Source organism: Pelodiscus sinensis, chromosome 3 (assembly GCF_052426305.1).
Source record: "Pelodiscus sinensis isolate ZL-2025 chromosome 3, ASM5242630v1, whole genome shotgun sequence".
Lineage (NCBI taxonomy): Eukaryota > Metazoa > Chordata > Testudines > Trionychidae > Pelodiscus > Pelodiscus sinensis.
The window spans coordinates 40897744-40919256 of record NC_143054.1 but is presented as its reverse complement, the minus strand read 5'-3'; the positions used below and the strand labels follow the sequence as shown (position 1 = coordinate 40919256).

At 40.0% G+C, this 21513-nt stretch overlaps 1 protein-coding gene across 1 annotated transcript in view; it reads left to right on the top strand.

Moving 5' to 3' along the window:
* Positions 1-21513, top strand: part of CSMD1 (CUB and Sushi multiple domains 1) — a 1868278-nt gene that overhangs the window by 1524195 nt on the left and 322570 nt on the right. Inside the window, exon 26 of the mRNA XM_006137767.5 lies at positions 1487-1689. Coding sequence (XP_006137829.3) covers positions 1487-1689 — 203 coding nt within the window. The remainder of the gene's footprint in view (positions 1-1486; positions 1690-21513) is intronic.

Sequence of the window (21513 nt, the reverse complement as noted above, 5' to 3'; positions counted from 1 at the left end):
AAGAACCAGAGTGCCCAGGGGCAGCTCCGACTCCATGTTGCAGAGTGCTGTGGTGTCCCGAGTGAGGGCAATCAGAGCACGCAGAGACACAAATGCTTTGCTGTCTATCATAGAGGCAGGCAAGCAAGCAGGGACACTTGAGAACCGGCTGCCCGGGGAGTGGGGGGTATCCCTTTAAGCACAGGCATCAGATAGCCTCAGGCAGTAGCCACACACAGACACTCCTGATCTGATGTCCTGCCTGACCTGGTTCTGGCTGGCCTTAAATCCAATTCTGTGTCCAGTTAGTGTGGATGCAGGATTTTGAATTAGCAAAATGCTAATTTGAGCTGTATTTTGTGTGTAGACACGTTAATTCAAATTAGCTTAATTCAAATGAACCATTTCGAATTAAGATAACTCGAATGAACGCTGTAGTGTAGACATACCCGCAGGCTACATCTACATTGGCAAGTTTTTGCGCAAATATTTTTAATGCGAGAGTTTTTGCGTTAAAGTATTTGTGCAAGAGAGCGTCTACACTGGCATGTGCTTTTGTGCAAGAGATGTGCTTTTGCGCAAAAGCATCCGTGCCAGTGTAGACGTTCTCTTGCACAAGAAATTCATGTGGCCTGTCTTCACTGGCCTCTTGCGCAAGAACACCTGCACAAGAGGGCTTATTCCTGAGCGGGAGCGTCATAGTTCTTGCGCAAGAAGCACTGATTTCTTACATTAGAACGTCAGTGTTCTTGCGCAAGTATTCGCAGACAGTGTAGACAGGCGACAAGTTTTTGCGCAAAAGCAGCCGCTTTTGTGCAAGATCTTGCCAACGTAGACACAGCCTCAGTGTATTGTTTACCTACCAGTCCAATTAAACCATCTGGGAGGAAGAAGGGCTGTAAAGAAGAAGGTCGAACCAGACTTCACAGAAAACAGATTCTGCATCTGAACTGAGCTTCTTGTAGAAGAAAATTGGTAGCAATTTGTGGACTAGATTTTGAACCTTTTTTATTTATTGGGAAATAGTTAAAGTATATGCACATGAGTAAGTGCTTGTCAGTGTGACCATAATATATCTTAACTTAAATACAAATCAAGATAAAATGTTTATTAATTGAACACTCTTTAAGATATCTGTATCCATTCAAATATATTTAATTATATAGAGATAGATTCATAGACATAGATACTTATATATAAATATAATGCAGCCATAGATTTTATTTTGTTTTTATACCACTGTGTAAAATACTTGCTCAAATTATTTATAGCAGATAGTGGGTTTTTCCCATCTGGGAATCCAAATACAGTATTTAACATGTGCCTTGTCATATGTATGCCACTACCTAGTGAGGAATAAAGCAAGTAGTATCCTTAGTTTCATTTAAATGTGCAGTAGAAATGTTGGTTAATGTAGTTCTGATCTCTTAAAAACCTGGAAAAGGTAGATTGCATAGACATAATTCCTATGTTGTAACGTACAGTTCATGTTACTCTTCCTTTGCAGTCTGCATTTTATTGTTTTTGACACTGAGGTCGCCCATGACATCCTAAAGGTGTGGGATGGTCCTGTTGAAAGCAGTATTCTTCTGAAAGAGTGGAGTGGTTCAGCTCTTCCTGAGGACATCCATAGCACCTTCAACTCACTGACGTTACAGTTTGACAGTGATTTCTTCATTAGCAAGTCAGGCTTCTCCATACAATTCTCAAGTATGTTGATCCTCTATTATCTCTGACACAATCAGGCATGATTATTATTCTGTATACAAATACTTTTTTTTCTTCTAGATCTGGTAGGCTTGTTAGTCTTTCCTAAAGAGAATCTTTTTTTTTTTTAATTTACATAAAATGCACTTAAGGATCATCATGGTATTTTAGGATCTATAGTTACTTTTCAAAGAATTATAAAATCGTAAGATTTCGGTAGGGAGACCGCAGGAAGTCTAGACCAACCACTGGCTAAAAGGAGGACCAATCCCAACTAAATCATTCTAGCCAGAGTTTTGTCAAGGTTTGCTTTTAAAAGCCCCTGAATTTTGTCTTTTATTTAAAATCTTTCATTATGTATTTTCCATGGCAGCCTCAAAATATTGGACTTATTTTATGTAACAGGTCAAATATTGGGCCTATTTTATCTAATAACTTATTTAGTTTCTGAAAAGAATGAATTGCCAATCTCATACACATTTTGGGGGGGATAGTTTAACTTTATATGTATTTCAAGCTTCAAGCATTTCATTTTAACAGTGAATATTTTAAAGAAACCTATATAAATTATGCTACAATATTGTTAAATGTTTATTATGAAACTACTTGGCATGAATAATTTTATAGTCATATTTTCAGCTCAGAAGTAACTGCATCTATAGATATAAAAGTGGTGGTTTCGGTATTAGAACATTGAGAAGGTAGTTTTCCAGTGATGTTACATATCTATGGGTATGTCTAGACTGCATCCCTCCATTGGCAGAGGGATGCAGATTAGGCAGGTCGACATGGCAAATGTGGCAGGGATTTAAATATCCCGTGCTTAATTTGCATAAAAATGGCCAAAGAGTTTCGCTGACTCAGAAAGCCTTTTTTGACAGATCCGGTAAACCTCCTTGCTGGAGGCATAAGGGATCTGTTGGAAAAGGCTTTCTTTTTCGACAGATCCCCCTCTAGACTACCACTTATTGCTGACAAAGTGCTGAGTCGGCAAAATGTGGCGGCCATTTTTATGCAAATTAGGCACGGGATATTTAAATCCCTGCCTCATTTGCAGTGTTGACCTGCCTAATCTTCATCCCTCTGCCGACAGAGGGATGCAGTCTAGACATACCCTCTTAGGACATGTCTAGACTGCGTTGCTTTTTTGGGATACGGGAAGTATCCTGAAATAGCAATGCCGTGTTTTTAAAAGCTCCTGCTATTTCCTGAAATAGTGGGTGCACTATTCCAGAGTCCCTGTAACATGAGGGTTAAGGGATTTGTCTACACAGTTGTCTACACAGCACCGAATTTCAAAATAAGCTCTTTTGCTTTAGACACACACAAATCATGTAGCTTATTTCAACAGAAGGCTGCTGTCTCAATGAACCCTTTGAAATGTTAACGATTCAGGTTCACCATAGGAAAAATATACTGTCTTTGTTAAGTCCAACCATTATGTCTATACACAGCACTGGTATGATTTATTTCAGAATATGTCTACCTGGGACACTCAGGAAAGTTAATAAATTTAAATTGCACTAGTTAAGGCATGTAATGTCCCTGTATAGACATGTTCAATTAGAAGTAAAGTATCCTAAATTCTCCTTAGCTTAACTTTATTTCAGTTAAGCTAAAGCAAACAGGAGTTAATTGTGTTTTGACTAATGCACTTTAAATTCACACATTCAGTTAATTTGGTTTAATTATCTTTAATGCCTCATGTAGGCCTTCCCTAAGGAATTGGCTCTTCGATAAACCTTGGAAGCTCTTTGATAAACCTTGGAACAGGGCCGGATTGGGGGGGGGGGCTAGCTGGGCAGCTGCCCGGGGTGCCAACCTATGGGGGGCACCTGATGGCAGCTGTAAAGAGCGGCATGCGCCCATCCGCGCGGCGCCCATTACAGCTGCCATCAGGCGTTGCGTGCCCGGGGCCAGGGGCTGCGCAGCACCCCTCAGAGCTGCAATTAGGTGCTGTGCGCCCGATTGCAGCTGTAAGGAGAGCAATGCACCGGGAGGTGGGACCGTGCATGTGTCGTACAGCCGGGGATGGAGCCTCACATGCGTCGCTCACCCACTGCCCGGGGCGCAGGAATGGCTCGAGCTGGCCATGTCTTGGAATACGTAGGTACAGTGTAGCTGAAGTGGGTAAAGTTGTGAGATGAATTTCTTGTGTTTGATCAGTTTGTCATAGATTTATATGGATATGGCAGGGACTGGATGAGTGTTTCTTTCCTGTATGGTTAATTATAGAAAATGTGCTGCTTTTCATACAAGCTGAAAATGTTTAAATTACATATCTTTTAAAATAGTTTTAAACGATATTAGAACAGATAAACACATTTTATTCTATACTGTAATAAAGTGGAAGTGAGTGTGAGATGTATAGATATAAATTTAGCAATAAATCTTGTGAAGGAAGAAAATATTTAAGCTGTTCACCTTTTTTAGACAAGTACTAATACAAAGTTTTGACCTTCAGCAGTTGCTGTTGTGAAAAGGAATAAAAAGATAAATATTTAGGATTCAAGAACTGATTTCTGCAGCTTGTTGTAATTGTCCTTGGATCTATATGGTTATCGTATTGGTAATTGCAGTTTATGTCTCACTGCAGTTAATTGGAGTTAGTGGTGGAGAACTGGAAGTCTTGGCTAAAGTTAAGGAACAATGACAGATCATTCAAAACTTTTGGTTTGTGATCCTTTTCAAGTGCAAAATTATTTTTCTTTGTCTATGTGCATGCATGTGTTTGTATGGAATATTGCTCCATTCTCAAAATCTGAGTTTTTATTTTGAATCAGTCTTTCCTTGTACTGAGAAGTGTGGCCCTGATCCCACACACTATGGGTACGTCTAAACTACATGCCTCTGTCGGCAGAGGCATGTAGATTTGTTTGTTCAGCAAAGGCAAATGAAGCCGCGATTTAAATGATCGTGGCTTCATTTACATTTACATGGCTGCCGTGCTGAGCCGACAAATAGCTGATCAGCTGTTTGTCGGCTCGCGCGCTAGTCTGGACGTTCCCCCTGTCGACATCAAAGCCCTTTGTCGGCAGCCCCAGTAAACCTCATTCCACGAGGAATAATGGGGCTGCCAACAAAGGGCTTTGATGTCGGCAGGGGGAACGTCCAGACTAGCGTGCTGAGTGGACAAACAGCTGATCAGCTGTTTGTTGGCTCAGCGCGGCAGCCATGTAAATGTAAATGAAGCCGCGATCATTTAAATCGTGGCTTCATTTGCCTTTGCTGATCTGTCTAATCTACATGCCTCTGCCGACACAGGCATGTAGTCTAGACACGGCCTATTTGAGCACATGCTAACCTTAAGTATGTGAGTAGTTTCCTTGACTTCAAAGTTTAGCATGTGCTCAACTGTTCTGCTGGATCTGAATGAGACTTCGTAGCACCTTTGGTGGATTGAGCCTTGAAATTATTTCTCTCAAATTGAATCTATAAATGAAACCTGAGGTGTTTTCAATTTTCTGGTAATTGTACAAGAAATGAATGGTTTATTATAGGCACTTGACAGATGAGTTTTGTCATATACCAATGATTTTCAAATAATGCATATATTTATGGTAGGCAGTGATTTGCACAATGTGACAACTATGTGCGTTTTATTTTTCATTATATATGTAGGCATAAATGCCTTAAATAGATGACTGTAGATGGGTGAAGCTTGCAAAATATTTGACTCCATTAAAGGTCCATTGTCTTACCAGCTCAGCACAGCATGTAGAACATGAGGACATGAACTGACTAGTATGATTATGTTAATTGTAATCAGCCTAACACTTTTCATTATAGCTTAATTACCATTTAATCATGCATAGAAAGGGCAGAAATGGAGTTCAGTGTACAAAACTGGCCTTTACTCTGGGGTTAAATACATTTAACTAGCTACTACAAACCCAATTGTTAATTAACCCTTTCCTAGCAAGACAGAGAATAATGGGAGGGGAAAAATATTTTTTCCCTACTAAATGACTGTTCTTCTTTAGACACTCCAGACTTTTAGGGCAACTTGGACTCATATTAGTTAATTTTCAATAGGGCATAAGGTTATACTGACCTTTGCATTCTGCATTCCACTTTATTGAATATTCTTTTTTAATCAATGCTTATTATCTTGACATTTAGAAATATCAACAGAAAAGACAAATGTTAGTCACAAACATTTACAGTGTATTTTTAATAAGTCATATTATAATTCTTACATATTTACTATCTTTGGTGATTTCATTTGAACAGTTTTTAACATTCCTAATTTAACTTTCTAGCTGTTTTTTCTTTACACTGAATTCTCATTTGTTACTATTTATAAGACCTGCATAGTTGTCTTAAAATGAACCATACATTGATATATGTTTTGTAGTCAGCAATCTATTTCCAGTTTGAGATGCCTGACTCCTCTAGATTCTGTGCCTTTTTTGTGTGCCTTCTCTATAGGTTTAGAATCATTCTTTTTGGTCATTCATAAGCTTGTTCATTGTATACCTATGTAAATCATGTTCCGATTACTTTTGCAGAAGAGGCTTTTCCACCATTTGGCCCAGTCTAGATGGGCCCAAATGGCAGAAAAGCCTCCTCTTTCAGTCGTGTAATGAGGTGATACAGGGCTCCCCAAAAGAGCGTGTTTGCTCTTCCATGAAAAAAAAGGAAGTGCAAACACGTTCCCTGGAAGTGGCGGGATTTTTGTGGGATACCAGAGGTATCCCACAAAAGTCCTCTAGTCTAGACATAGCTTTACAGATGAATGGGGCATCATAGAATACTAGAACTGGAAGGGACCTTGAGAGGTCATCAAATCTCAGTACAATTGGAATTGGACACAGGAGTGGCATTCTCCCGTAAGTCTTACCATTTTGGAAAAGTAGTTCTGAAGCATTGATTGATTGAATATTGTGGCACTTGTACATCACAAATGATGGGTTTGCCTTGATTAAGGGATATAGTTGAAGTTTGGTTGAATATATATTAGGGATGTTAGCTATTGGGTAATAGAATAATCGACTAACTGCATGAATTCTTAGCATTTAGTTGTCTATTCTATAGTCCCTGGGGGCAGGAGCGACAGCCAATGTGCTACAGCTCCACTTCTGGAGAGTCCCCTGGGGAGCCCCCTAATATAGAGGGGGGTGGCAGCAGCTGTTTTGGGGTGGCAGCAGCAGTGTGGGGTGGCAGCAGCTGTTTTGTGGCAGCCTTCCTTGCCTCCCACTGTGCTGCTGCCTCTAATAGAGGCAGCAGTGTGGGGTGGGGGTGCAGGTGGTACCATGGAACTAGTGCTAGGGGGAACTGGCTTTTAAGATGCAGCAAGGGGGGGAATGTGAGTAGTCAACTCGATTAACTGATAAGCCTAGCTTATCAGTTAATCATATATTCACCTACCCGTTTATATCCCTAACTCATCTCCTAAGAGTGATCCCAGGTATTCCTCTTCAGCAAAGGGAATGAAGTGATTTTTGTGCTCAGTGTGGCCTATAATTTTTGTCTTTTTCACATGTGAAGAAAAGACACCTTTAAAAATATTTATTCAACAAATGTAGGTCTTGGATAAATTGCAACAATAAACAAAAATTCATTAAGCATTTCTTGCCCATATATTTCTTTACCAATGTGACTCATCAATTAAAATTAAAGGAGGGAGAGAAACAAGCAGATTAACATTCTTTTAACTGCTGTTGACACCTGTTGCTGCTTCTCTGCCTTCCTTTGGGAAGAGCTTCAGCATCAGTGGCTACACATTGAACACAATTGTCAGTTTCAAGAACTGCATGACATGGTCTGTGAAAGTCTGTTTCTGCAATGGCATCTGTCACTGTCTGTTCTTTGGATTCTTGCTGCATGCATTACTGGCTAGGAAAATACCTATGGTGACTCTGTGATGTATATTTGCTAGACTACTAGAGTGGTGCCATCTGGAAAAATATTTTCCTGTTGATCAGTTTCACTTTGAATGATGTCTACCAGTGCTATTTGCACTATTTATAGTTAAGGATATGTCAGCATTTCTATTATAAAACCTTTATTTCCAGGATTTATGATGTGTCTGCAAAAGTTTGATCTATGATGATGACCTATCATTCTCAGCTCAACAAATTCAGTCACAGGAAAAAAACACATGATGACTGGCTGACTGACTTCACAGTAAGACAAGGGGAGGTAGTTGACTTTACTACTGCTGATAAAAGGTGCTGCTGCATATTGACATAATAGGCAACACAGAAACCTGGTGTAAAGAGGATAACCAAAGGGACACAGCAATACAAGGGTATAAAATAACTTGTAAGGACAGAACAGGTTGTGCTGGGGTCGGGAGAATGGCACTATTATGTGAAAGAAAGCATAGAATCAAATGAAAAAAAAATACTGAACCAAACTGTACAATAGAATAGTAATTCTGTGCTGTAATAATAAACACATATCAGTAAGGATATGTTATTGACCACCTGACCAGGATGGTGGTAGTGACTGTGAAATGTTCAGGGATATTAGAAAGGCTATACAATTTTTTAAAAGTCAACAATAATAGGCAATGAAAACTGTCATGCAGAGATGAAGATTCTTGACACCTTAAATAATCCTTTTTAGGAGCAACCCACAAGAGGAGAGGCAATGCTTGATTTAGTCCTAAATATAGTACAAGTTCTGGTTTAAGAGGTGAATATGGCTGGACTGCTTGGTTTTTATTTCCATAACATTATTAAACTAAGCATACCTGTGGTGGGTAAAGCAACATAGTAGCCGAACACTGTAGTATTTAATTTCAGAAAGGGGATTCCACAAAAGTGAGGAAATTAAACAGAAATTTAAATAAACAGTGTCAAAACTGGAATCCCTGCAATCTTCATATAAACTTTTTAAGGACACTTTTTAATGATAAGAGGATCAACTTAAATATATACCTGAAATTAAAAAAAAAACACACCATAGTAAGAGAACCAAAAAGTGCCAATATTGATTAACAACAAAGTAAAGAAAAAGTGAGACATAAAAATGCATCCTTTAAAAAGTTGATGTTAAATCCTACTAAGGAAATAGAAAAGAACATAAAATTTGGTAGATGAAATGAAACATACAATTAGAAAGACCAAAAAAGAATTTGGAAAACAGTTAGCTAAAGACTCAAGAAGTAATAGCAAAAAAAAAAAAGTCTAAATGTGTCAAAAGCAAGAAGACAGCTAAACAACAATGGGATCACTGGATATGCTAAAGGATGCATTAGGGTGATAAACACATTGCGGAGAAACTTGGTCTTCAGGGCTGAGAATGTGAGGGAAATTCTCAAACCTGAGCTATTCTTTTTAGGGGACATATCTGAGGAACTGTCCCAGACTGTGGTATCATTAGAGGGGATTTTTGAACAAATTGATAAAATAAACAGCAATAAGTCCCCAGGCCCAAATGATATTTACCCTGGAATTCTGAAAGAACTCATATGTGAAATTGCAGAACTACAAACTGTAGATTGTAACCTGTTATTTAAATGTATAGATTCTATACCAAATGACTGATGTGAAGCTAATTTTTAAAAAGGGCACTAGAAATTATCCTGGCAATTACAGGCAACAAAACATGTTTCCACTACTTGGCAAACTGGTTGAATCTATAGTAAAAAACAAAATTGTCAGGAACATAAATTAACACAATTTATTTAGGATAAACATCAACATGTTTTTTGTAAACAGAAATCATGCCTCACCAATTTACTAGAATTCTTTGAGGGAGATTAACAAGAATACAGACAAGCGGGATCCAGCAAAATAAGCTGACATGGGATAGGAGGGAAGGTCCTCTCATGGATCATACCTGATTAAAAGATAGGAAATAAAGGGTAGGAATTAACAATCAGTTTTCAGAAGAGAAAAGAACTTCCAGGGAGTCTGTGCTGGAAACAGTTGTATTAAAAATATTCATAAATAATCTGTAAAACAGGGGTAATCACTCAGGTGGCAGAATTTGCAAATGATATATAATTACACAAGATAGTAAAGTCCTAAATAGATTGCGGAGGATTATAAGAGGATTTCAGAATATAAATTTGGTAACACAATGGCATATGGAACTTAATGTTCATAAATGCAAGCTAATGCACATTGGAATACATAAACTATTCATATAAAATCAGAGGGTCTAATTTAGCTGTTACCACTCAAGAAATCTTGGAGTCATTGAATATTGTTCTATGAAAACATCTGCCTAGTTTGTTCATTCTCTTTGGAGCACCTGGCATTGGCTACTGTTGGAAGACAGGTTATTGGTCTAGATGGCCTTTTTTCTGACCCGGTATGTCCACTCTTATGTTCTTATGTATAGGTCTTTCCCCTTCAACAAGTGATAGATAGTCTAGACATGAAATCTATTCCTCTAGCACCAGAGTTTTTGGCTCCAGCTGTTACCCATAAATCCCTTTTGCCAGTGGTAAAGACTCTCATTGTGTCATCATTTCTACATTGCCATTCCTCCAGTACATATCCCAGTGACTATGTCACTTTGGCAGATTTTCTATAGGAGATCATTTCTATCTTCTTGGTTTTGAGAGCAGTCTGCATTGTCCCCAGCACCACAAATGATGGATTTGGAGGTTTTTTAAACAATTCCTTAGGCAACTGTATTTAGAAGCTGCTCTTTCTGCTTCCTGCTAGTTCTTATTGAAACTGCTAGTGCAGACACTCTAGACCTCTCAGAAGTGAGCATTTCTAATCTTCTATGATGATGACAGTATTCTGGTAGGGAATCCAGTCTATTTCTGGGGATTATAGAATCACAGAACCATAGAACTGGAAAGAACCTTGAGAGGTCATCAAATCCAGTCCCTTCCACTCAAGCAGGATCAAGCACCATCCCTGACAGGCTTTTGTCTAACCTGCTCTTAAAAATTTCAATTGATGGATATTCCAAAACATCCCAAGGCAATTTATTACAGTTAGGAAATTTTCACTAAGGTCCAACCTAAACCTCTCTTCCTGCAATTTACGTCCATTGCTTCTTGTTCTATTGTCAAGATTTTATGGAGAATAATTTTTCTCCCTTCTCTTTTTAACAACCTTTTGAGTACTTGAAGCTGTTAATGTGTGCTCTTTCAGTCTTCCCTCATAAATCATATTATCTAAACCTTCAATCATTTTTGTTGCTCATCTCTTGACTTTTTTCAATTTGTTCATATGTTTCCTGAAATGTGACACTTAGAATTCCACAAAATACTCCAGTTCAGGCCTAATCAACACAGAACAGAGTGGAAGAATTATTTACTTTATCTTGCTTATAACACTCTTACTAGAATATTATTTGTTTTTTGTAACAGTGTCACACTGTTGACTCATATTTAGCTTCCAGTCCACTATGACCCTCGGATCCCTTTCAACAATTCCTTTCTAGGTAAAACTTAAAAAACAACAAATGAAACACCTTAAGTTTTTTTCAGTTACAGACCAACATGGCTACACCTCTCTGCCTTTCTAGATAGGTATTTCTCATTTAGTATGGTTTGTTCCTTCGTAAGTTAATACCTTTGCATTTGTACTTATTGAATTGCATCCTGTTAACCTCAGGTCATTTCTCTAATTTGTCAAGATCATTTAGAATTATAACCCTATCCTCTTATCAGTCTCCAACCTTATCTCAATGCAGATTTCCCCCTAATCATTCAAAAGAACACATTCTATCACCTTTGCCTTTACCACTTGCTGAATTTTCCACAATGGAAAAACACACACATATTTTTGGAATTGGAAAGTAAGTGATAAACCTTCAGCGTTCATCGACACACTGCAGGATGCATATAAATGATTCCTTTGGATGATAGTAAGATTCTCCTAACCTCCAACAATCTTAATTCATTATACAAACTGTTCCTAAAATATCTCAAAGCTTCCAAACTCCATTGGAAACACTGCAAGCTAATTGGTACTTCTTCATGACTATCAGGCTACCGTGTTTACATTTCTCATGATGGAGCAAATATTACTTTTTGTTTGGTTGTTTAGTGTTACGTGTATGTGTTTAAAAATAACTTCATTGTAACTGTATTACTCTGTTTTTGTGCTTTAGTCTGAATTGTGTTGCACTAAAATCCTTTTCAAATGTTACTGCACTCACTTTTCCCTTTTCAGTTTTAACACAAAACAGACAGGACTTTTTCTGCAGTATCAGTGACTTACAGACCTTAGTTGCTGAACATCCCGTACAGGTTGGACCTCCCAAAACCAGGACTCCCTCAACTGGCAACATCATTTTCCTGGATCAGGGAGTCTTGGTTGTGTGCCCCAGTGGAAAAAGGGCTGGCAACTCAAAGCCCAGCAGGTCTGGGACTGGGGCCCCAGTAGTGCAGCAGGGGCCATGGCAGCCCCAATATCAGAGCCAGGGATGTGGCAACTGCAGCAGCCCTGATAGCGGGGCTGGGGCCAGAGGTGCGGCCACCGTGGCAGCCCTGATAGCATGGCCAGGGCTGGAGATACAGCAGCCGTGGCAGCCCCAGTAGTGGGGTTAGGGCCAGGGATGCGGGAACCCAGATTGCAGTGCTGGGGCCAGAGCAGTCTGGGCTGAGGGGGCCACAGCACCATGGCAGCATGGCTGTGCAGGCAGCTGGGGCTGGCAGCAGAGAGGGAAGGTGGTCTGGGGAGCCGGCAGCAGGGGACCTCCTCTGGTCCTGCAAATTTCTTTGTTCAGGAATGGTCAGGGCCTGAGGGTGCCAGACCAGAGATGTCCAACCTGTAGTATAATTAGTGGAAATCTGAGGCTTTGAATATTTTTTAGAAATCTTCAAAGTAGAGAAAAGCGAGTGTTTTTGCAATAGGCATGTTGTATTTTCCAGCAATAGTTGGAAAAAAGGATGATTTTATCCTTGAAGACAGTGATAAGTCTATGGCCTAAATAAACTAATAAAATATGTCTTTTAAAAGGCAAATTAGATGCAGCTTTATTATGTCACCTATATATATAAATACCCTAGCAAATATTTGCAAAATGTACCAATGTTCCCCATTTGACTTTTAGTGAGATCCTATGTCACTCATGAAAATTCATCTAAGGTTTAAAGTCACGTCAGTCCCTTTGTAAAGTTTATCCAGTGCGATTATTATTTTGCAGGATGTGAGTGAGCCCCATTATAGCTGAAACCATTCCATGAATAAATGAAGAAAACATTAATTATATTGTTTCATATCAGTATATTGACATATCAAAAGTGCCAGTTATGAGTGACAGGGGAATGAATGACTTTTAAAGTCTGCATTAACTACTGGTGTATGAAATATGTACACTAGCACAAATATTCCTGGTCTTGAGACATCTGCACAAAACCAGATAAAGTACCAGTAGATTTGTAACGTTCCTCCAGCTGGCAAGAGAGAGCGAGAGAGAGAAACCCTTGGGAATCCTGAGCAGTAAACAACTTAGAAATCAGACAAGTTGAAAACTTGACAGCCTGTCTAAATGCTCATTTTACTGGATGGCACATCCATGCTTAAAGCTAGTGTTTTCTTTAATTAGAATCAAGTATATTTGTGGATAATAAAATGGTTGTTATTCTCACATACAGATAATACATTCATAGGACAAAAATGCTAAGATTATTTTGGTGTTTTGTCAGTGGTGGCTATTTAAATTTTGAATTTGTACTTGGTAAGTACAGTGATTATTTTAGACACCAAATCTTTGGTATCTGCTGTATATTTAATGTCAAAAATAGATGAGCAAACTTTGCTAATTGAGATATTACAGTAAAAGCTTTTCATCCAATATTTCGGGAGAATAGAGAGTTCTGGTAAATGAAAAACTCCAGTTACCTAACAGGGAGGGAGCTAGAATATGGGAGAGGTACGGGATTGGGATATGGGAGGGGAGGAGAGCACAGACTCTGGGAGGGAGTGTGGATGAAGGAGGGGGCTCAGGCCAGAGGGTTGGAGCACAGGAGGAATTTTAGGGTGCCAGATCCAGGAGGGGGCTCACCTTAGGCAGCTCCCTGCAAGTAGCAACTTGTTCCTGCTACTCCTAGTGGAAGAGTGGCTAGGAGGTTCAGCATATTATCCCCACCCCATCTTGCCCCGAATGTTGGCTCCACATCTCCCTTCTTCCAGGAACCATGGCCAATGTGATCTGTGAGGGTGGTGCCTGCACCCTCTCCCATGCCTGCACTCCCACCCCTAAACTATCACCTACCCCTATCCCTCAAGGCTGTTTCTTTTCCTAGAAGCAGCACTGGGACATGTTGCTGCTTCCAGGGAACCGCACAGAGCCAGGCGGGGAGCTTGCCAACCTCTGACCAGCTGGACTATAAACTGGGATTTTCTACGATGATTAGAAATGTTGGTCTATAGAGCTTTCAGGCTGATATAGAGTCAGATAGCGCAGCTTTTACTGTACGTTGCACAGAATACTTTTTGGAGGGAATGGAGAATTCAAAGGTTTTTTTGCGTTATTTTGGAAGAGGATGGTAACTAATGATATACTCTATCTATGTGTGTATGTTTACATACTTTTCAGCAAATCTGTGAATTTACTGTTCCTTAGCAGATATGCTTTAGAGTCACTTACATTTTTATAGATGTTACTTGTTTATGAAATGAGATCATGACCACGTAGCTGTTTTCCCTTTCTGATAGCCAAGTATACCTTCAGTAAACGGCACTAATGTGGCCTAGCTGTCAGGATGATTTTCAGTGTGGTGCCTGGGAGGTTATATCCACTCTTATTAGCAGTGACAGTTATTATTTGACTTGAAGCTCATAATTCACAATGTGAAAATAAAAAACCAACAAAAAAGCACTACTTTTGCTACATTATTGAGAACTACAACCCACCTCAAAGGTTTCAACTCTGTGCAAGAATGATGTGTGAGGTTCACGGAAGCAAAAATGACCAGAAAGTAATGGATAGTACAGAGATACACATTAAAACTTATTTATAAACATAGTGGTGTTAGAGTTGCCACAATCAGTTCATTGGTTTATTTATCAGGTTCAACTTTCTAATATACCTATTTGCAAATATATAGACACTTATTATATTTGCTGGATTATTATTTACAGCATGAAATTATGCCGAATATATATTTCTTTCTGGGTCTGCTGCTTTTCCTCTCCCCTGTCCAGCATTCTTTCCTCTTTAAGTTAACATCACAATACTTGTGCTGACTTTTCTGAAATTACTGTTGTTGCCACACACATCAGGCAATAGGGGACATTCAGTGAGCAGATGTAAACTCTTCATAGCAGATGTCATATCTTGTTCTATGTTTGTATATGTTGTATAGTTTGATGGGATCCTAATCTCAGGTATAGTCCCTAGATGATACCATAATAGTAATACAAATGGCAGAGGAATAATTTGTTCTGATGTTCAGTACTATCATTCTGATAAGGAATTGTAACTGCAGCAAGGAATATTTCCATAAGTATTGAACATCAACATTTCCCCTTGTGATCCACATCCCATGAAGGTCAGAAAGCCTGGGTTTGTGCCAACTGAAATTAGCTGAACATCATGTTAATGAAATGTGAATGTTATATGCTTATGTTGGCACAAGAGAATCCTGTTTGAAATCAATAATTATATAAACCCTCTGTGAGATAGACAATGGACTGAAGTGACTAGAACAATGTAATATGAGAGGAATTTACAAGAGGACTTGGTATGTTTCTTTCTTTTAATTTTTTTATTATCCATTTGAAACTGTCCCCCCCCCCAAAGAAAAAACCCAACAACCTTGGAGAAAGTGACAGACATGAACTAACGAGTATAAGCTTGAAAGTGAGGCCCCACAGTAGTAGACACAGTACCAACATTTCATTTAACTCTAAACAAACTTGGCTTCCTAATAGCAAATTGCCTTTTATTTTTAAACGTAAAAGGCATCAATACTCAAGATTTACCAAATATTTGCAAATTCAGCGCTATCAGTTTAGGATTGAATAAGGATCTCAACTGGTTAACACATTACAAAGGCAATTTCTCCAAATTCACATTTTCACACCAAATGCTATGAATAACCCACTTCCACCGTGACTTGATTAGCCTAATTAACACAAGCAACTTCTTCCTTATGCATTCCTGCTTCTGTATCTTCCACTCTAGTTCATCTGATGAAGTGGGTTTTAAGCCCTAATAAATCTGATCATCTCTAAGGTGCCACAGGACTCTTCATTGTTTTTGGAGATTTGCCAAGGCAAAGGGCTAGTACCTATAATGTATATGATTTATTTTTCTTTTTATTATCATTTCTTAGTGATCTGCCAAAAGTGTACTTAGTTATTTTATTACTAGTTTGGATATAAGGAAAATCTAGTTTGCCAATACAGGAGAATCAGGAATTTGAAGTAATTGTTAGAAAGTATAAACAAAAATGTAAAGTCTGTGCTACTCTCAGCTTTGTTCTTTTTTTTGTTTGCTTGTTTGTTTTTTACAAAGATCAATGAATGTTTTCAATGAATTCCTTACTGCCTAATGCTGGGGTTCAGTCTAGAAATTGAGAGGATTCAAAACACATAAATGTTAATATGGATTTAACTTAATTATATTATTTGCTATTTTATCATGTCTAAGAATGGGCTAGGAACAAAAAAGATGAGGACTCTTTCCTGGAGAACTTTTTAATCTAATTCCTGGATAGCTTTCTTCCACCAGCTGCCCTACTCCCCTAACTCCAGTATTCTCTCCCCAACCCTTTCCTGAATTAAAAGAATAGATATGAGACAACAAATGAGTCTCAACAAAAAGATGAGGCAATAAGAGGCTGGGATTCAAAAGTAAGATTAATTATTTAGTTTTTCACTTGTCTTGTTACATTTCCCTCCCAGAATACACAAACTTCAGTGTAGAATCATAGAATCATAGAAATGGAAGGGGCCTTGAGAGGTCATCAAGTCCAGTCCCCTGTCTTCACAACAGGACCAAGCACCATCAAGATCATCTCTGATAGATAAGGGGTGTAATAACATCACTTTGTAGAGCAAAGTGTTTGGCTTACTCAATGCCTCCATTCTCTTTCACAATGCCTCCTTCATGACCCCTCCTTGATGTCTCCAGATCCTCTTACTATTTTTTTTTGCCTCCTTTACCACCAGATGACAATTTGCTGTTACTCTACATGGAAATAATGAAAGTCATCTTGTCAAATCTCCTCTCCACCTTCTCAGAATTGCTCCCTTCCTGTTCCCTTCATATCAGAGGTTCCTTGGGCTGTGAAGACTGTTCTCATTCTTTTCTCCCCTCATGCCCTGAATTTTCCTCCCTGAACCAGTAGATGGCAACATTGCTACGGAGAGGCTTGCTGAGCTCCTGGGCAAGATGAGAGTGGACCTGGTGCCATGCCCCTAGAAGGGGCAGGGTCTCAGGCAAAAGGGACATGGCTGGAGCTAGCCTTCCCCAGCCAGGCTTTCAGGGACTCTGGAGTGCACTGCAGAGGGATCTAGCCACTGCCACTGCTGCAGTAATAGCAGTAGAAACCGGAAGACCCAGGGCAGCTATCCTCTTTGCCATCCCCACTCTCTGTCAGTGGCTCTGGGTGGCAAAGGCTCTTATGAAAAAGTAGCAGGGAAAGAAATCTTGTCTTATGCGTCACTGAGGCTACATCTAGACTGCAAGCCTCTTTCAAAAAAGAGCATCTAGCCTACAACCAGTACTTTCGAAAAAGCAAGCCAATTTTTTTGAAAAAGAGCACCAGGCAGTCTGGATGCTCTCTTTCGAAAAAGCACAGTTTGCATTACATAGCATCTTTTTTCAAAAGAGCACCTTCGAAAAAAGGCGTTCTTCATTGTAAAACAAGGTTTCCATGGTCAAAAAAACTGCCATTTCGATTTACTTTCGAAAGAACATGGCAGCAATCTAGATGCAGGGGAAGTTTTTTCGAAAAAAGTGGACTTTTTTCGAAAAAACACTGTAGTCTAGACACACCTTGAGGGTGCCAGGCTGGCTCTTTTGCTGTCTGATTCCAGATGAGGAGGTAATCAGAGGGTTCCAAAAACAAAACAGAAAAGCATCAGGTCTTGATGTCTGTGCATAGTCCAGAGGTTATAAAGGTCAAATCGGGAGGAGGGGTTTAAAAAAACTAAACAAAAAAATAAACAAAAAAGCAGTGGTGATTTGTGATACATGCCAGAGGACTCTGCAGTGAGGAGCCAGCAGTACAGTTTGGCTTCCTTTGTGAAGCCTGAGTGACGCAAGAGAGTGAAGTGGAGAAGAGAATCTGCCAAAATTTACAGTGATAACATATTGGGGATAGGAAAGGGAGAGAATTCTCAAAGAAAAACAGAACCTATAGCATAAAATAGTATACATGTTTGCTTTCATTTTGTGACCTTATATTAGTAGTTGTACTATTTATTTGTATTGTGACAAAATAGAAAAACCGCATTAAGAATTGGGGTGATATTTTGTAAGCCGTTGTACAGAAATACAGGAATATTCAGTCTCTGCTGTACTATGATCTAATTTGCTATAACAAGTGAGTGTGACGAAGAAGAGGAGTGTGGAGAGAGGATAAAGGAAGTGAAAAAAAATTACAAGGTGATATGGCTAGCTATGTATAGAACGAGCTGGTTCAAAATATGGTGTTTTGTTCAAAGGGATCCATATGTGATTAATACATGCCTCTACCTTCTCCTCTTATGGTAATCCCTCTTAAAGAAATACCTTTGCTCTCGTGCCTACATGAGATCAGTAAATTTATTATGACTATAGGAGAAACAGCCAGATATAGCTATAATTAATTCTTTTAAATATTCTGAAATTATTTTGAACCAGCTTGAGGTGCATATCCTAAGCCGACCTTCCTAGTCTAGTGCAGACCAGGCACCAGTGCCTACACCCAAGTTTTTAACAAAGGTCTATCTCAGTTTCATCCCAACCAACCCATACATTTACCTGTTCTTTTTAAAGCCTCAAACCTTAGCAGTGGCATAGCTATTGGTACCCACATGGCCCCACAATATGCCAACATCTTTATGGCTGACCTCGAACCATTTCCTCAGCTCTCGTCCCCTAGCACTCTTACTCTATGTACTCTACATTGATAACACCTTCATTATATGGACCCATGGGAAGGAGACCCTTGAAGAATTCCACAGGGATTTCAACAATTTCCACCCCATCATCAACCTTAGCCTGGACCATTTCCTTGATGCTACTGTACAATTAAAAGATGGCCATATTTCCATCACCTTATACCGGAAACCTACCGACCATTACACTTGCCTATATGCCTCTAGTGTCCATCCAAGACACATTTTCCAATCATATTGTTTACAACCAGGCCCTAAGATACAACCAGGTTTGCTCCAATCCCATAGACAGAGACAAACACCTATAGAATCTCTATCAGGCATTCTTAAATTTAAAACTTCCCTCTCAGGGAAGTGAAAAAAACAGATTGACAGAGCCAGACCGAGTACCCAGGCATAAGCTTCTTCAAGACAGGTCCAACAAAGAAAACAAGAGAACATCACTGGTCATTATCTGCAGCCCCCGACTTAAACCCCTCCAGCACATCATTAGCAATCTACAACCTATCATGGAAAATGATCCCTCACTCTCACAGGCCTGGGGAGACAGGCTAGTCCTTGCCTATAGACAGTCCCTTACCTGAAACAAATCCTTTCCAGCAACCAAGCAGCACACTTCCATTATACCCACCCAGGAACCCATCCCTGCAATCAGCTCCGCTGCCAACTCTGTCCACACATCTATACTAGTGACATCATCACAGGACCTAACGACATTCATCACTAAAATGGGCCTGTTGGTTGGATCACTAGATTCCCTGGCCTGGCTCAGGTACTGATGGGGAGAACAACAGGAAAACTGGTCCTTTGGAATCTCTCCATTTGTCCCCATCTTTCTTAAAATGTGGTGCCCAAAATGGAACACTGCACTTTAGCTGAGCCCTCACCAGTACTTCCCCAGGTGGAAGAAGTGGATGAGGCTTTTTTTAAACAACTAACAAAATCATCAAAAGCCCAAGATTTGGTGGTGATGAGGGACTTCAACTGTCCAGATATATGTTGGGAAAATAACACTGTGAGGCACAGACTATCCAATAAGTTCTTGAATTGCATTGGAGACAACTTTTTATTTCAGAAGGTTGAAAAAACTACTGGGGGGAAGCTGTTCTAGATTTGATCCTAACAAATAGGGAGGAACTCATTGAGAATTTGAAAGTGGAAGGCAGGTTGGGTGAAAGTGATCATGAAATAATAGAGTTCACAATTCTTAGGAAGTGTAGAAAGGAGAACAGCAAAGTAGAGACAATGGATTTCAGGAAGGTGGATTTTGGTAAGCTCAGAGAGCTGATAGGTAAGGTCCCATGGGAATCGAGAATGAGGGGAAAAACAACTGAGGAGAGTTGGCAATTTTTCAAAGGGACATTGTTAAGGGCCCAAAAGCAAGCTATTCCGATGTGTTGGAAAGATAGAAAACATGACAAAAGACCACCTTGGCTTAACCATGAGATCTTGCATGATCTAAAAATAAAAAAGGAGTCATATGAAAAATGGAAAGTAGGACAAATTACAAAGGATGAATATAGGCAAACAACACAGGAATGCAGGGGCAAGATTAGAAAGGCAAAGGCACAAAATGAGCTCAAACTAGCTATGGGAATAAAGGGAAACAAGAAGACTTTTTATAAATACATTAGAAGCAAGAGGAAGACTAAGGACAGGGTAGGCCCACTGGTCAGTGAGGAGGGAGAAACAATAACAGGAAACTTGGAAATGGCAGAGATGCTCAGTGACTTCTTTGTTTCGGTCTTCACCGAGAAGTCTGTAAGAATGCCTAACATAGGGTATGTCTACACTACCCCGCTAGTTCGAATTAGCAGGGGTAATGTAGTCATCCGCAATTGCAAATGAAGCCCGGGATTTGAATTTCCCGGGCTTCATTTGCATGAAGCCGGTCGGCGCCATTTTTAAATGCCAGCTAGTTCCAACCCCGTGCCGCGCGGCTACACGCGGCACGGAGTAGCTAGTTTGGATTAGGCTTTCTAATCCGAACTAGCTGTACTCCTCATTCCACGAGGGTGTGGTCCAGGGCATCAAAATAGGGGCAGAGGTCTGGGTCTGCCTCTGGTTGGGAGCTGCCACCTGTGGCCCTGGCATAGGCCTGCTGCAGCTCCTTTATTTTCATGCACACCTGCTCCTGGCTTCACATATGGCCTTTGGTGGCCAGGCTGGCAGCCATCCGCCTGTAGATGGCCACGTTCCTCCATCTAGTGTGGAGATCATGGACGTTGGAGGATTCCCCCCAAACCTCAATCAGGTCCATGATCTCTGAACTGGACCAGGAAGGTGCCCGCCTTTTCTGGCCCCTGGCAAGCTCCTAGAAGCTTGCAGACTGCTCCTGGGGAACGGTGGAGGGCTGGCTGGCACTGGCTGCCTCGTTTATTGAGGCAAACGGTGTCAGGGGCAGCGACTGCTTCCTCTAGGCTGTCAGGCCTGGAGCTGGCACAGGCACTGTGTCCAAACAGACTCTACCCCTTTTTGGGCTCCGGGGATTGTGGGAAGGAGTTTTCCTGGTTGTGGCCAGAGTAGCCACCAGGGCACCCTGGGAAGGGCTGGAGGCCCCCTATTTCAAAATAAGTGTCTATACAGCACTTAATTCGAAATAGCAGTTTTGAAATTGGTGTTATTCCTCATGGAATAAGGTTTACCAATTTTGAAATAAGCCCTCTACTATTTCGAATTAGTTTTGTAATAGCAGTTGGCTTGTGTAGATGCTAGTGAAATTATTTTGAAATAACGGCTGTTATTTTGAAATAACTTTGCTGTGTAGACATACCCTATCAGGACATATTTTTCACCAGAGGAAACTTGCCAGAAGCCAACAAAAGGATGATGTATCTCAGTAGGCAAA